Genomic DNA, 15,888 nt, shown 5'->3' with positions numbered 1-15,888 from the left:
TTCCATGCTGAGCTTCAGTTTTGTCATCTGAAAAATAGTTTTCCTGTGACCTACCCTGTGTGGTTGTGGGAGGGCAGATGGAGAACACGTGGGGAAGGCTTCTAGCCAGGCGACACAGAGGGGGCACAGCACATGTGGTGGGGCGGGTGGGGCTGGGAGCAGTACACAGGGCAATGTGGAGGGAATTCTGGGGCTCTGCATTTGGCGGGGGGCAGAGAGGAAGACTGGGCAGGGGGAGAGGGTAGAAATTCTGAGCCCCCGTTCACAGAGCAGCGGTTGCAACCAAGAAGGGAAGAATGTCCCTACCCCAACCCTTAAGAAGTCAGCCTTTCTCGGGCTGCGCTGTTCCCTGGGGAACTTTCTGTCCAGAAATAGCTGCCTGCTGACATTTCCCAACCATGCAAATGAAGGCTCCTGACCAGGATCCAAGTGCTCACGAGGCTGATGGGATAAACACAGACACGTCTGTCCTGGGAGGCCTGGAGTCATACTCCGCTTGGCCACAGCGTGGAAGGAAGAGCCCGGACCGTGGGCCAGGAGGCTGACTTTCACCCCAGCCTGACCCATGTGTGGCTTTGGGCAAGGCCCCTCCTCTCTCTGGGCCTCAGTTTCCCCACCTGTAGAAGAAGGCCTTTGCATGAGCTGACCTGGGGGACCTAACCACGCTGACATGCTGCAGTCCTTTGAAACCTGTGGCTGGGATCTCCCAGGTGGGACTGTGCCTGCTCTGCATCAGCTTTGTGTTTCCTGGGCCTGGCGCAGTGCTTGGCACCGAGGAAGTGCTTGGGGGAATAGCAGAAGGAGGCAAAAGGAGATGAGAGGGAGAAGGAAAAGCAGGGAAGAAGGAGAGAATAGAAGGAAGGCAGAGGAAGGGGAAGCCCTTCCCCACCACCCTGCTCCTGCCACAGCCGCCTGAAGTCCCTGTGCGGCCAGCCGCCTGTCCTGGCTCATCCTCCCAGAGCAGCCAGAGGGAAACTTCTAAGCCACCTACGATGGGGCTCTCCATGCCTGGGAGGCACGTCCAACTCCTGGACAGGCCCTGAAATGCCCTCCTGGGTCTGGTCAACCCCTGCCCTGCCCCACTCCTGCTGGCAATGTGACCGCCCCCGTGTCTGTACCGCAGCCACTGGGGAGACCACTTCCATGGCCAGCAAAGTCCCTGGCAGGTTCGCTCCCTCCTGCCCCCAGGTCCCCTGGTCTGGAATGCTTTTTTTTTTGTTTTTAAATTGAGGTGAAATTCAGATAATAACATAAAACTAAGCATTTTAAGGTGAACAATTCAGTGGCATTTAGTATATTTACAATGTTGCATAATCACCACCTCTATCTAGTGGCAAAGCACCCTCATCACTGCAAAAGGAAACCCTGTACCATTCAGCAGTTACCGGCCACTGTCCTCTCCCCAGCCCCTGGCGAGTGCCAATCCGCTTCTCTCTGCGGATTTGCCTGGTCTGGACATTGCGTAGCCATGGTACCATGCTGTTGACGTACGTGGCCTTTTGTGTCTGCATCTTTCATTTAGCATGTTTTTGAGGTTCACCCATGTACAGACTTCATGTACGTACTTCATTCCTTCTTTTTTCTTCATTTCTTTTTATGGCTGAGTAATATTACATTATATGTAGATACCACAAATTGTTTATTGATGGACATTTGGGTTGTTTCCACCTTGGGCTAGGTGAGCAGCCGCTCCGAACCTGTGTGGACACGTATGTGTTTGAGGGCCTGTTTTCAATTATTTGGGGCACTGGAATGCTCTGCTCTCCGTTCCCCTCTTCTCAGTCTGAATTCTTATGGAGGGAGGTCAGAGGAAGTGGCTTCTAAACTAGGACTGTCCTGACTTCCCCATCACGTCTCACCTGGATTTGTAGTTGCTGGTTGTCCGTCTGCTTCGTCCTGGGCTACTGGCTCTGCTGTGAGCAGGGCCTGTGCCCTGTGCCCGTGCACGGAGCCGGGGCCGGGTGCACAGTGACAGTAGCTGGCACTCACCGGACACCTGTTGGTCGGTGAGCTGCCTGCTGGGCTCCTCGTCCTATGTCTCAGGTAGTTTATAAATCCCTGGAGAGAGAGAGGAATTATTATCCCAGTTTTACTAGTGAAGAAAAGGAAGGCAAAGTGACTTGGCCAAGTCACACAGCTGTGGGGGGATGGAGCTGGGCTTTGTGACTCCAGAGTTCCTGCTGGTGACTTCTTGTTCTGAATAAAGGAGGGGACTTGAGGATTAATGTTACCCCTTCATTGTGTCCCTGACAGGCCACAGGCAGGATGGCTGGTGCTGAAGGAAGCCGGAGGTGACTCTGGGGCCCCCAGCGGCAGCTCTGTCTCCCAAAGATGAAGCGGCCCAGGTGAAGCCCAGGCCATGCCCGATGGCCAGCTCCGGGACTGAGGTCCGCTGGGCTGAACCTGGCCTGGGGAAGGGGCCCCGGCGGCGGCGCTGGGCCTGGGTGGAGGAGAAGGGTGCAGATAGAAGTGGCATGCAAGGCTGGAGGGAAGAGGGGACCTTTCCGAATGCCACCAGCCCCGAGCTCCTGGAGGACTTCCACCTGGCCCAGCGGTGCCTGCTGCCCCCGGATTGGGACCCAGACCTGCAGCCTGAGGGACATCAGGACCCTGAGTCAGGGGAGTCTTCAGGAGAAGGTGAGACTGACCCCCCACCCCCATAGGGGTGTCCTGTCCCCCAAACACCCCATCTGCTGGCAGGGGGAGGGCGATACAGGGAGCTTTGCGTTTTCAAATTAAATTCTACAAAATCTATAATTTAAAATTTTAAAATATTTAAATTAAAGCATAAGTAATACTGTTCATTACAGAAAATCAGAAGATATAAGCAAAAAAGAGATAAAATTAAAAATTACTTCTCATCCCACCCTGTCCCCAGATAAGCACTCTATTCCATATGTATGGCTATGCAAATGCAATATGAATATGGAACAGCGTTCTGCATACTCCATTGGAACCTGCTTTTTCTAGTTAACTTAATAGATATGAACGTTTTCCCAGTTCATCAAATCTTCTCGCTCATGTCATTCCTAATGCCTGCAGAGAATTCCACGGTGTGGATATCCTGCAATTTGTAGGGCCAGTCTCCTTCCGCTGGGCATTTTAATAGTTTCTTGTTATTTCTACTTAAATAACGCAGAGATGAATGTCATTTATACATTTTTGCACACTTGGCTTGATAATATCTTTGGTAATTGGAATTACTTGGTCCGGGGGTTATGCCCATTTATAAGACTTTTTTAAAATCCCAATTAGCAATGGGAATGTTTGCATTTTTTGTTTGTTTGTTTTCTGCAATAACTGTTTTCTCTTTGCATGGAGACCAACTTAGACTAAATTCCTAGTTTTGCTTGGCAAGTCCTTCTGTCTGAATCTTGGTTTCCCCATCTGTGAAATGGGAGTAATAATATCATTGAGAATAGTAAAATCTTGATACATGGTAGCTATTGCACTTTGATTATGAATGAGATGCCCCAGTTTTAGGATATTATGGATCTTGCAGGCCCCATGTGGAGGGTGGAGAAGCCAGCAGGCTGGTGGTGGTTCCATTCCCCACAGTTTCACATGACTGATCTGCCTACAGTGGGGTTTGCCCACTGCTGCCTGTCCGGAGCCACTTCTGTGCTCTCCACCAGGGAGTGGTGACTGAGATGCGTGGGGTTGACAGGGCAGAGGCATCTCTTCCTGGGGTCATGTGGTAACCCCCTGCTATGATGTAACCCCCCCTTACTGTGTGCCAGGCACAGGGCTGGGCCCAGCCCTCTCTCCTTCCTCCCACCACTCTCAGCCAGGTAGGAGGGTCTGGCCTCAGGTTTGAGTAAGGACTGCCAGAGAGGTCAGCGACTTACCCACAGCCCCAGTGAGGGGTCAGAGGAGCTGGATCGAACCCAGGGCTCCCTGGCTCCAGAGCCCATGCTCTACACCCCAGTGGCAGAAGCAAACTCACCTGCATGGCTGGGGCCTGGGTTTGAAGATTCAGGACTGCTCTGAATCGCTATGTGATTTCTGGCAAGTTACTTAACTTCTATGGGCTTCATATGTGTGCTATAAATAAGAATGACCTAGGTGGTTAAGGGATGTGGAGATGTCAGGGGTAGGAGAAGGAGCACCGAGGAGCAGAGAGTGATGCAAGGGGTATGACAAAGGTGCACGTGGCCAGGGCAAAGCCCATGCTTAGTGGTACCTAAACTATGTCTCATCAAACCTTGCATCTATCCCAAAGGCCAACACAGGGACTTAGATGAGAGAAGGTGCTCAATAAACATTTACTACATGGATGACGGATGGGAGGATGGATGGATGGATGGATGGGAGGATGATGGGCAGGTGAGTGGGTGGGTATGTGGATGGGTGGTTGAAAGGCAGGATGGTTGGATGGGTGGGTGGGTGATGGATAAATGTTTCTTGAGTACCTGCTATGTAATAATTACAACAACTATGCATTTCCTGGGAGCTTTATATAGTTTATATTCCTCCCTCCTTCCCTCTCTTCTTTCCTTCTTTCTGTTCAGGCAACAAATAATATTGAGTACCAACTCTGTAAATGCAACAGTGAACAAAAACAGAGAGTGTCCCTGCCCTTATGGAACTTGCAGTGTAGTGGAGGAGACAAATATGAATGAAGTAATCGCATAAATAAATGGGTAACTGCCACTGTGATAAGAAGTACAAAGTAGAGGTAGCCAGTCTTATGAGAGCCTATAAAAGGGAGAATTTGACCAAAGTCAGAGAGACCTAAGACTCCCCTGATGGGGGAAAGGTTGAGCTAATGACTGAAGGACAGATAGGAGTCAACTAGGCAAAGGGAGGGAGAGAGCACCCAGCAGAGGAGGGAGCACAGTCGCAGTCCCCGTGGTGGTCCTGGAGCAGTGGGACCATGAGCCTCAACCACCCTAGTGGCAGCCTGGACTCCCCAGGTGTGTGTGGCCCAGCTGGAGCAGCAGGGAGACCTGAGGGGGCCGTGGAGGGAGATGGATCCGGAGAGTGGCAGGGACTGCAGGACCATAGTAAAGCTTCCAATTTTGTCCTGGGAACAACAGGAAGACACGGATAAGTTTTCAGATGGGGGATGAGGGTGAGGACCCAGGAGACGATGAGGTGACTGCCGCAGTGGTCCAGGCGGGAGAGGACACGGTGTGAGCACAGGTGGTGGTGGTGGGCTTCAGAGCAGTAGGTGAGCTTGTGAGCTCTGCAGGAGGCAACGTGGCAGGACCAGGTGACAGACTGGGTTGAGGGGGTTGGGAGGAGAGAGATGGCAAAGGTGCCTTCCAGACTTTGTGGCTCATGCAGCTTCTGCTGAGCTGAGACACACTGGAGGGACCCCCGGGTTTGGGGTTTGAGTTTGAAGGGCCTCTGAGGCAACCAGAGGGGGTGTCACACAAGCACTTGGGTGTATGGGAGGCTCACTGGGATTGCTGCTATGCCACATGATGAGCAGGTGAAAGCCAGAGAGTCGAAGTGACTGGGGGAGGCGTTACATGGTGAGTGGAGACCTGGAGTATGCTAAGCAGCGAAGCACCTGTCTTTGCAGAGGTTGAAGCCGAGGATGTGGACAACCCAGAAAGTTCCAGCTTGCCGCTCAACTGGCTCCCCAAGCAGGACCAGCACTTGGACATGACTGAAGAGGAGCAAGATGGGGCCCTCGGAAGTCCTGATGTTGAGGACGCTGGAGAGAGCTCCCCAAAGATGGGCTATGAGGCTGGTGGCAGCTCGGAGGGCAATGGGAACACCAGCCCTGTGGCCCTGGGGCAGGGACAGGCCAGAGGCTGGGTGGCCTCCGGTAAACACGCCAGTGGAGACAAACCTTCAGAACATTCTGAGGTCAACCCGTTCGTTGAACTCAGTCCAGCAAGGTCCTGGAGCAGTGGGACTGTGAGCCTCGATCACCCTAGTGACAGCCTCGACTCCACCTGGGAAGGAGAGACCGACGTCCCCCAGCCCACTGCCCTGACAGAAACCTTGCCACAGAGCACCAGCCTCCACCTCCTTAGCCCAGACGACAGAACTGCAGGCTGCGTTGCTTGGGCAACCGCCACGGAATTCCAGGACCCCTCAACACCCCCAGCCCAGAACCCCCAGCATCCCACCGATAGATGGAGGAAAGGAACTGTCAGCCTCTCCTGCCCTCAGCCCGAGGACCAAACCTGGAAGCAGACGAAGACATCACCTAAGCCGCTCCCTTCCCGATTCACTGGCTCCATCAGCCCCTTGAATCCTCCGCCTAGGCCAGCCCGGCAGGGCAGGCCACCGCCCACGCAGGGAGCCACTCTGGCTGGCCGCTCTTCTTCTGATGCCTCCAAGTACGGCCGGGGGCGGCTGAACTACCCACTCCCTGATTTCTCCAAGGTGGGGCCCCGGGTGAGGTTCCCCAAAGATGAAAGCTACCGTCCCCCCAAGTCCCGGAGCCATAACAGGCAGCCTCAGGGCCCTGCCAGGCCCCTCGTCTTCAAGTCGCCAGCCGAGATTGTGCAGGAGGTGCTGATGAGCAGCGGAGAAGCATCCCTGCAGAAGGACCTGCCTCCCGCCCACCCTGTCACCAGGGTGCCCCAAGAGTTTCAGACACCTGAACAAGCCACGGAGCTGGTCCATCAGCTCCAGGTAAGCGGGACTTGTGTCTGTGGGTCTGTCACCAAGGCACCCGTTGGCCTGGGATGGAGGTCGGTTGAAGGGGGGAGGCCTTGGGGCTGGTCCAGGAGCCTCCTGCTGGTGGAAGGGGGGGATCCCAGAGCCATGAGACAGACCCAGGCCCAGTGCTCAAAACAGCAGTGATCGTATTCGTGTTTCAGGGATGATCTGTTTGTTTTCAGCTTTTGCTATGCAAAAATTCAAACATACGCAAGAGAGAAAATAGTACAATGAACCCCCGTGCACCCACCACCCAGCACCCACGGTTAGCAGCCCCTGATGGCGTTCCTTGTCTACGGCTCCCACTGCCCCCGCTCATCCCAACTGGATTATCTTGAAGCAAGATTTCAGGCATCCAACCATTTTGCCAAAAATACTTTAGTGTGTACATGTTTAATGATAAAGACCTTATTTGAAACACAACCACGATACCATTATCATACCTCAATGTTAATGCCGGTCCTTAATATCATCGAATGCTGAGCCGCGTTCAGACCCCTCCGTGTCTCGTAAATGGCTTGCTCGCTTGGGTCTGTTCGGATCGGAATCCGAGCACGGCTCCTGCGCTACATGTGGCCAGCGTGCCTTGCAAGTCTCTGCTCCCTTTTTGTTTCTATTTTCATTTCGTTTGCGTTTCTTTTTTCGAATCTCTTCTACTCTGTCTTTTCTGTCTTTTACTTCTTCCTTACACTCTAGTTGTTGAGAAAGTCAGTCTGCCCTGTACAGTTGCCCACGTTCTGGACTTGGCCGACGTGCGCTGTGGTGTCTCTTCGCCCTCTCTTTGTCCTGGATGTTGGTAGGTTTAGGGGCTTTTTCGGATTGGAAGCGTCTGTTTACGGACCGTTTCCTCTCTAGACTGTGAGCTCTGTGGGGCCGTGGGGTGTGGCCAGAGCACGTCATGGGTGGCCTGCGTGCTGCCTTCAGGGGACACATTTGTGATGTTCGCAGCGCCCCCACCGTGGGCGTTGTCTTGACCCTGTCTTTCCTTCCCTTGGGGTGACAAAATGGTAGTGTTCTACTACGGTCGCTCCTTCCGTGGGAATGGCTGGAAATCTAAGAAGTAAAAATTTCCCTCCTCAGCTGTTCGATGACCAAGTTCTCGTCTGTACAGGAAAGACGAGAGAGGTGCTCAGTTCTGTCCTCGTTTCAGAACAATGAGTCAGCTCCCTCCCATCCTTCAAAGGTGACCAGTGACACATGCCTTTGCTTTTTCTCTGTAATGACTTCTTTGACTGAAGCTCTTTGGGTGTGTTTAAGGCAAGTGACTCTGAGTAGGTGGAACTGTGATTTCGAGTTTTCTATTTTTCTACCGTGGGACGCTTGGACAATTCACTCAATCAGCCATTAAAAATACTTGTTGGGCACATACTAGTTAAGCGCTGGCAGTGGAGCCGTGGGGAAGACGGACACGGGTCTCGCCCCGCAGAGCCAGCAGACGGGCAGGGGGTCTGGACGAATAAAGCGATGGCCGCCCTCTGTGACGGGGCTATGAGTCAGAGTAAACCAGCCAGAGGCCCACGTTCCAGACTTGTCGGCGGAGGGGCGGGGGGGTTAGATGACTTGTCCTGCTGCCTCTGACGCTCGAGAATTTGGGCGTGGGGGTCTGCATCGCATGAGAGCCTGGAGATTGCTCTGCTCAGCTCCCACCGCTAGACACTTATACCCTGAGGAAGCCAGAAGCCCCCATGGCGGGGCTGTTGCCGGCCGGGGTCTCACAGCAAGGAGGGCTGTGTTGCGTGCCTGGCGTGTGACGGCGTTGCTCTCTCTTTCCTGCAGGAAGACTACCACAAGCTCCTCACCAAGTACGCGGAGGCCGAGAACACCATCGACCAGCTGCGCCTTGGGGCCAAGGTACCAGGCTGGGGTGGGCTGGAGGCGTGGGGCTGGGCGCCCCCCGGAGATGACACTTTCCCGTAGTCTTAGGGAACAGCTGCTGCCTCCTGCATCCGTCGAGGCCCTGGAGATGGTGGAAAACCAGTCCTCATTCTTCCCCAAGGTCCCTCTGTGACCCTGGGCAGCAATCTCGCCCTCCCTGGGCTGTCTCCTTTACCGCTAACGACCTTTGATGTCCTCGAATGCTGGGATCCCCAGTGCCCAGGAATTTCCTCAGAAGTTCTCTGCTTCTAGCTGGGCTCTCAACTCCTGATCGCATCACCAGCCAGCTGTGTCACCTTAAAGACGTTACTCAGGCTCCCTGAGCCTCCTGGGAGTGGCACTGAACTTCTGCTCAGCCTGGTGCTTGTTTCTGGCCTGAGTCTTCCCGGATCACACCTCTGCCTTTCTCCTCCCCCACTGTCTGGCCCACAGCCTCTCCCCTCCTCTGAATACCAGCGTGAGGCAGGGGGAGCATGAAGGGTGCACTCCCCACCCCAGGGAGCCCCTGCCGTGCTGCCCAGCCCCCACCGCGTCTTGGGAGGAGGCTGTGAATTCTGCACTTGGGACCTTCCTCTTTTCTGGGGTGAGGGAGGAAGTGGGCCTGCGGTGGCCCCTCATGGCTTCCTGCTTCTCCCAGCCCCGCTCTTGCCCCATCAGGCTGCAGTGGAGGAGGGGGCGGGAACTGAGGTGCAGAGATGCAGACACCCCACCCTGCCTGTACCTCCTTAATGCTCCAGGACCCCTCCCCCGCCACAGCTGCTGCTCTCAGCTCTAGAGGCGCTTCCAGGGCACATGGGTGGAGGCAGCCAGGGTGAGAAACGGAAGGGGGCCTGTTTTAGAACCAGGAATCCTCCTGCGTCCCCACACCTATTCCCCAGCACAGGTAGAGCCCGCTCCCCTGGCCTCACTGGGCACATGTGTAAAAGGGGGCTGATCAGCCTTCCACGTTTTGAATGCTAGTGAGGCTCTTTCCAACTCTCCCAACTGCTGAGCCAGATTCGAGGACGCAAGGGACAGGGAGTCGGGGAGGGACAGAGGGGCCTGGTGGGTCACCCTCTCTGGGGAAGCCACATTCTCATGGCCACAGACTGCTAGAAGGTCCGAGGAGAAAGGAACTGGCCATCAGGCCCAAACCCTTCAGCTTCCGCATTTAGTCTGGGAAGCCGGGGCCCTAGTTGGGGTAGAGGCTGCCAAAGGTCACGGGATACACAGTGGTGCAGGCCGAGAGGTCCTGGCCTTCCCCCTGCCCTGCCCTCCTCCTGCACACACTTACAGGTGTGAGTCGGTGCGTGGGAAGCACTTACCCAGCACCTGGCAGGCCCTTCATGAGAGTTAGAGAATATTGGTATTACAAGGTGTTTACTGAGTGCCTGTCTTATGCCAGGCACAGTGATGGCCACGGGCAGGGAAGACACGTGGGAGGGCAGCTGTGGCGCCTCCTCTCACGGTGCCTCCCTGACCCAGTAGGACTCAGGGCCCTTACCCTTGTGCGGGCACCCTGGCCTGGTCGGCAGCCCAGACCCCTGGGTGTGTGTGTGTGTGTGTGTGTGTGTGTACGCGCGCGTCCCAGGAGGGAAGGTGGGGTGGTTCGGGACAGTTCACTCTCACTTTCTAGAAAAAGGACTGCTTAGCCTGAGGGCTCTCCTCACAGGAAGGGTAAGCCCGGTTCAGCTGGACTCTGCCCTCGCCCCTCAATCTCACGGCTGCCCTGGGCAGCAGTATGGGGCAGTCTTGCCGTCCCAGCGTGCAGAGGAGGACACAAGCCCCACAGCCAGGAGGGGACTTGCCCGGGACCCACGGGGCCTGAGGGAAGTGGGGATCGCAGCGGCTGGGCTTCCTTACTCTGTCCAGGGCTCTGTGCTCTCTAACCCCGAGGCTTAGGAGACCCCAGGACAGCACCCCGCTCAGAGCATGCGTCAGGGAGCCAGTTCACAGAGGCGTCCCTGCCCTGCAGCTGAGCAGTGGACGTGACCTCCAGGACTTCTGAGCCCCTTCACTCTGCTCAGAGCCCACAGGGGAGGGCTGGACCCACCCAGGAGGGGGCCAGGCTGGGGACGTCGTCCTGGACACACCGGGGCCAGGCCCGGCGGGTGAGTGGGCAGCAATGGCTGGGGACCCACAGAAGGAGACTGACATTCGCTGGGCAGCAAAAGGTGCCAGCCCCCAGGCTGAGGGTCATCTCATTTGAGCCTCTCCACACGCAGAAACCAAGGCTGAGCCAGTTTCTAATATTGTTGCTTAACATCCCGCAGCTGGTGCGAGAGGCAGAGTTGGGACTTAAACCCACGGCTGCCTGATTCCAGAGCCGGTGTTCTTTTCCCTTGCCTGGGTCATCTGCCTGACTCCAAGCAGCTACCACTGCCCGCTTCTTGTGGCTCAGGCCCTGGCCCTGGGAGAGTGGGAGAGGCGTAGGGACGAGGCAGATTGATGGTGGTTTTAGTCATAAAATGGTAATAAGCTGTCCTAAGTATTAATAATTTGCCATTGGGGAAGCTGAGGCACAGAGAGGGTAAGTAACTTGCCCAAGATCACTCAGCACGTAGGTGCCAGAACAGGGGTTCGAACCCAGCAACCTGGCTCTGAAGCCCACTGTTTACACCACACTCTCTAGCAGGAATAGGCTAAATAGCTGTAGAATCTGCAGCGAGGGGGGTTGACTGGGGAGTCCCAAGGCCTGGCCTGGGACCACCAGTGGATCTGGGGGCAGGGAGCCAGTCCTGGCCAGGAGTCACTGGTGGGCTCTGTCCTGTGCACTGGCCTCTGGCCAGAGTTTCTGGTGATGTCACTGCATCTGCTGCCATGTTGGCACCTCCCCTGTCCCCTCCCCCTGCATGTCAGCTGCAGGGGCATCTGGAAGAGCTGAGGTGGTCAGAAATTACCCCAGAAAGAATTGGGGGATCACATAAAGTCACTTTTTTCGGTGTGTTCTGATGGCCACTGGCTGATCTAGAAGCCCCGGGTGGAGTTGGGGTGAGGGCGGTCCCTGTGCCCAGAAGAGGGGGGACACAGTCCTGCTCTCTCCACCCTCCCCTCCTGCCCCAATCACAAAGCCCATTAGCATTTTAAAGGCTGTGAGAAATCCATCTGTGCAGACAATATTCATTTGTTTAACCCGATCTTTCCCAGACTGCCGGTCCGCCCCTTACAGAATCCTGACTGACGCTTCACAGAATGCCGTGAGGGGCTCATGCAGCCGCAGGGAGCACCGGGGGACACCCTGGCTTAAAAGCGGCGCCCTAGCTTTCCGGGATGGGTCTGACTGTGTCCAAGGAGACAGGTCCTGGGAGGGACAGGCCTGAGCAGCCAGCATGCCACACACCCACCCCCACTCCCCGCTTCTCGTGGCTTCGTGGGCATCTACACAGGCCTGTGGCTTCTCTGCTTCCAGCCCCTCCTTGCTCCCCCAAACAAAGGGCCCACCTGGCTCAGAGCTGCTGCTCCCTGCGCGCCCCATGCGGGAAACGCGTCAGAGGGCTGGGCCTCCCCTGGGATTGGGGTCACCTCAGGAGGAGAGGGTGCTGATGGCAGGCCCCCACAGGCGGCTCTGAGCAGATGGCAGAGGAGATTATGAAAATCCAGCTTTGTTTTCATCTAGGGAGGCTGGGCCTGAGAGAGGGGGAGGCAGCAGGGCCAAGCCACACCTGGAGTAGATTTCTCAGCGGCAGCCAGGACCTGGAGAGCAGCTTAAGCAGGGAGCCCCCTCCACCAGGCCCACCCCACACCACCCACTCCCGGCCCTGGGGCAGCAGTGGGCAGTTAAGGATAACCCACCTGACATCACGACGAGCAAGAGCCACGGGGGCGGAGTGCAGCCTTTCCACGACTGCCTCCATGGGGGCTGCGTGATGATGGTGGGGGTGAGGATGGTGATGTGAGGGTGGTGGCTGTAAGGGTGGTGGCTGCTATTTACTGAGCACTTACTTTGTGCACAGAGAGGTTAATTAAGTCAACTAGCACTCAGAGGTGTGCAGTGGTGGGGCGTGAACATGAACCTGGGCTCTGACCGCGGAGCCCACACGCTAAGCCAGAGTTGGCAAACTTTCTCTGTCAAGGGCCGGATCGTGAATATTTTCAGCTTCGTGGACCAGACAGTCTCTGTTGCAGCTGCTCAACTCTGCTGCTGGAGTGTGAACGCAGCTATAGATAACATGTGAACAAACAGGCATGGCCCTGTTCAACAAAACCCTGTTTACAAAAACAGACCATGGTTCTCCAAACTCTGCTCTAAAGCACCGTATGGCACGTGGCTTCCCTCTATTTTTGAGCTTCAAAAGATCTTCCCTGGTCATCAGCCTGACTCCAGGCTTCTGTCTCACACACGAGGCTGTTTGCCTTATTAAATCCACCCTCAAATGATGGAGATGTGCTACCAATACAGATCCGTTTGTGCACGTGATGGTTCACTCTTTCATTCAAACAGCCATTAGTTGCCATCGTTATCAATATAGTAATAGTTGTTATTGGAAATATTTATATTTGTTATTAAGAAATAATTATGTTCTGTATTATACAGCATATTGATTATAATATTATAATTATATTATAACAAGCATTATTAATAAAAATTCTTGTCAGTAGTGGAAAACCATTGGCTTTGGGATTATGTAGTGTCATAATCCTGCTCCAAGGACTTATCAGCTGGAGATTTTGAGTAAATGACTTAACCTCTCTGAGTCTCCGATGGGGACGATGGGCCTGCCCCGCTGTCAGGGAAGCTGAAAGAGCTTGTAAGCCCTTCAGTCAGTGTTCGGCCCCTCCAGGCTCCACTGGCAGGTCGTGTTTATTACTGCGGGGCGTGTCTGCTGAGCCCCTAAATGAAGCAGCGAATGAAGACGAGGCCTTTGGGTAGTTGGCCCCACCTGAAGCCCCGCTGGTGCCTTCCTCTTCCACAGGTGAACCTGTACTCGGACCCGCCCCGGCCCAGCCACAGCATCCACGCGGGAACGGTGTCCCAGGGGACCAAGGTCTTGTCCTTCACCATCCCACAGCCCCGCGCAGCGCAGCGGTGGCCGGGCCCCGCCGAGGACCCCCAGGCCTCTGAGGCCTCAGGTGAGTTGAGAGAGGAGTGTGCCGGGGGTGCTGCTTCTGCCTGTGATCCTGCTTTTGGGGGGAACTTGGTTTGTCTGGGGATGGCACTGGCTTCAGGCCAGGGGAGGGAGGGAGGCAAGGCCCCTTTGACTGGAGATGTCTGACAGATGTGGAAAGTGTCCAGTGGGGGAGGCCCTGGCTCTGTCACTTGGCATGTCGGTGATCTTCGGTGAGTTGCGTAACAGAGAACATTGTCCTTGGGGAGGCCATATTGGGGCCAGGCCCTGTACTAAGCCTTGACACGTGCGATCTCAGTTCATCCCCACGTCTACCTGGTGAGGTACGCACTGTTGTTACCCAATGACAGTTGAGGAGACCGAGGCTCACAGAGATGAGGACATGCTGAAGGTCACACAGCTACAAAGGGGAAGGGGGAAGGGCCAGGCATTGAACCCACATCTTCCTGAGTTAGAGCACACACAAGTGGCCGGGAACCCGGAGGCCTGGCGTGGCTCTACTCCTTCCAGCTGTGTGATCGGGGCAGAACCGGACTGTGTTCTCCCCTGTAAATGGCGGGCGGCACTCTGCCCAGCCCACTTCCTCTGCCAGTGCGAGGATGGCACACGAGATGGCTGAGCTGTGCCTTGATGATGGAGGCGGTGATGTTGAGGTTCAGCCTGTCCTTCAGCCCTTGGAAGGGCTGTTCTTGGCCCAGGTTTCAGCAGTTGTGTATTCCAGGGCGGCCAGCGGCTCGAGGAGACCTGAGCCCCTCCTCGCCCACCTGCATGCCCACCCCAGGGTGGCTCTCGGAGAACCAAGGCAATGCCAAGGACCAGCCCTCAGCGGAACAGGCCCAGCTTCTGGCCTCTCAGGCCAGCCGGTTCCTGGCCAAGGTGAGCGGAATCCCAGCTTTGCTCCGAGAGACTTAACCCACCTGGAGAGAGCAGAGCCTCTGCCTGCTTGGGCGGGTGGCTCTCTGGGAGACTCGCTTGTCATTCCTCTGCCTCTGCACCCAGTCAACTCGGCTGTCTCGAAAACAGGAGCCTCTCCCCTGATTTTAGAGGCCTCACGGTCCGGCCTCCTCCTTGTCATCCAGTGCTAGCTTTAGCGCCCCCTTTCGGCATCACATCAAAACCCCTCCAGTTGTGCTTGAAATGGTCTCCTGGTGGGCTCACAGGAGACTCAGCTCGTTCAGGATTCTGGAAGGGTAACAGACCCTCCGCTCTACCTCCAGGATAAATCGCCCCACTTTCTTAGTTCATTTTATTAGAGAAATCAGTTCTCAGTTACCTCTCACAGGGCCTTTATGTTTTCATCAAACAGTCCCAGTAACCATGAATTGTTTGCAGATCTATTTGTAACTATACATTTGGCTTTATTCCAAAAGTGCTTTAAAGCGGCTTATGAAAATACATACATTTTAACCGCATTCTGAAAACGGAAGTGAGGAAACTGAAGCAGAGGGGAAGTAGGGGTAGAAAAAAATAAATTAACTTGAGGTGAAGTAAGTAAACAAAATGTGCTGTTGCGCCCTGAGCACTTTACTGAGTCACACGTTTAGCTTTGAGCTTCCTAGTTGCTGATGCAAAAAGGGAAATGCAATAGTTATATGTACCACCATATCCATAAAACAAATTCCTTCAGAGAAATACTATCATTCTTTTCTTTTCTTTTTGTTAACACTTTATTGAAACATAATTCATATATCATACAGTCCACTCATTTGAAGTATATGCTTGAGTGGTTTTTAGTATATTCACAATTCATGCAGCCATCACCACCATCAGTTTTTAGAACATTTTCATCGCCCAATAAGAAACCCCATCTCTATTAAGCAATCACTCCCCATTCCCTCCTCCCCCAGCCTCAGGCAGCTGTTCAGCTGCTTTCTGTCTCTGTGGGCTTGCCTTTCCTGGGCATTTCGTAAAAATAGATTCATACAATATTTGCCCTTTTCTGTCTGACTTCTTTCACTTACCATGATGTTTCCAAGGCTCATGCATGTTGGAGTAGCATGCACAAGTACTTTATTCCTTTTTATCCCCACCATCTTGGTCCTGTAACTAGAGAGACATTTTCTTCTTTGTCCATGAAATAAAGCAAAGTCAAGTCATCACACACAGCAGGAGCTGGGGTACCAGCTGAGCCCTGATGATGCAGAGCTGGGCCATCCGATATGGGAGCCACTGGCCACATGTGGCCTTCGAGTACCCAACATGGGCCATTCCAAACTGAAACGTCCTATGACTGTAAAACACATACCAGATTTCAAAGACTCAGTGTGAAAAGAGCATATCTCTCCCTAATCATTTTTTATATTATTACATGTTGAAATGATATTTGGTATTAAATAAAATATAT

At 54.4% G+C, this 15,888-nt stretch overlaps 1 protein-coding gene across 3 annotated transcripts in view; it reads left to right on the top strand.

Moving 5' to 3' along the window:
• Nucleotides 1–15,888, top strand: part of AKNA (AT-hook transcription factor) — a 46,515-nt gene that overhangs the window by 3,980 nt on the left and 26,647 nt on the right. The window contains exons 2-6 of one of the 3 annotated variants that reach the window (XM_012641196.1): nucleotides 2,254–2,637; nucleotides 5,531–6,597; nucleotides 8,401–8,475; nucleotides 13,392–13,548; nucleotides 14,266–14,420. In XM_012641196.1, coding sequence (XP_012496650.1) covers nucleotides 2,367–2,637; nucleotides 5,531–6,597; nucleotides 8,401–8,475; nucleotides 13,392–13,548; nucleotides 14,266–14,420 — 1,725 coding nt within the window. In that variant the 5' untranslated portion in view covers nucleotides 2,254–2,366. Of the gene's footprint in view, nucleotides 1–2,201; nucleotides 2,638–5,530; nucleotides 6,598–8,400; nucleotides 8,476–13,391; nucleotides 13,549–14,265; nucleotides 14,421–15,888 lie in introns of those variants that run through there. The other 2 variants (XM_012641198.1, XM_012641199.1) reach the window with 2 other exon arrangements.

Source organism: Propithecus coquereli, unplaced genomic scaffold (genome assembly GCF_000956105.1).
Source record: "Propithecus coquereli isolate 6110/MARCELLA unplaced genomic scaffold, Pcoq_1.0 Scaffold163, whole genome shotgun sequence".
NCBI lineage: Eukaryota > Metazoa > Chordata > Mammalia > Primates > Indriidae > Propithecus > Propithecus coquereli.
The sequence above is the reverse complement of the archived record's forward strand: the minus strand, read 5'-3'. Positions and strand labels throughout refer to the sequence as shown.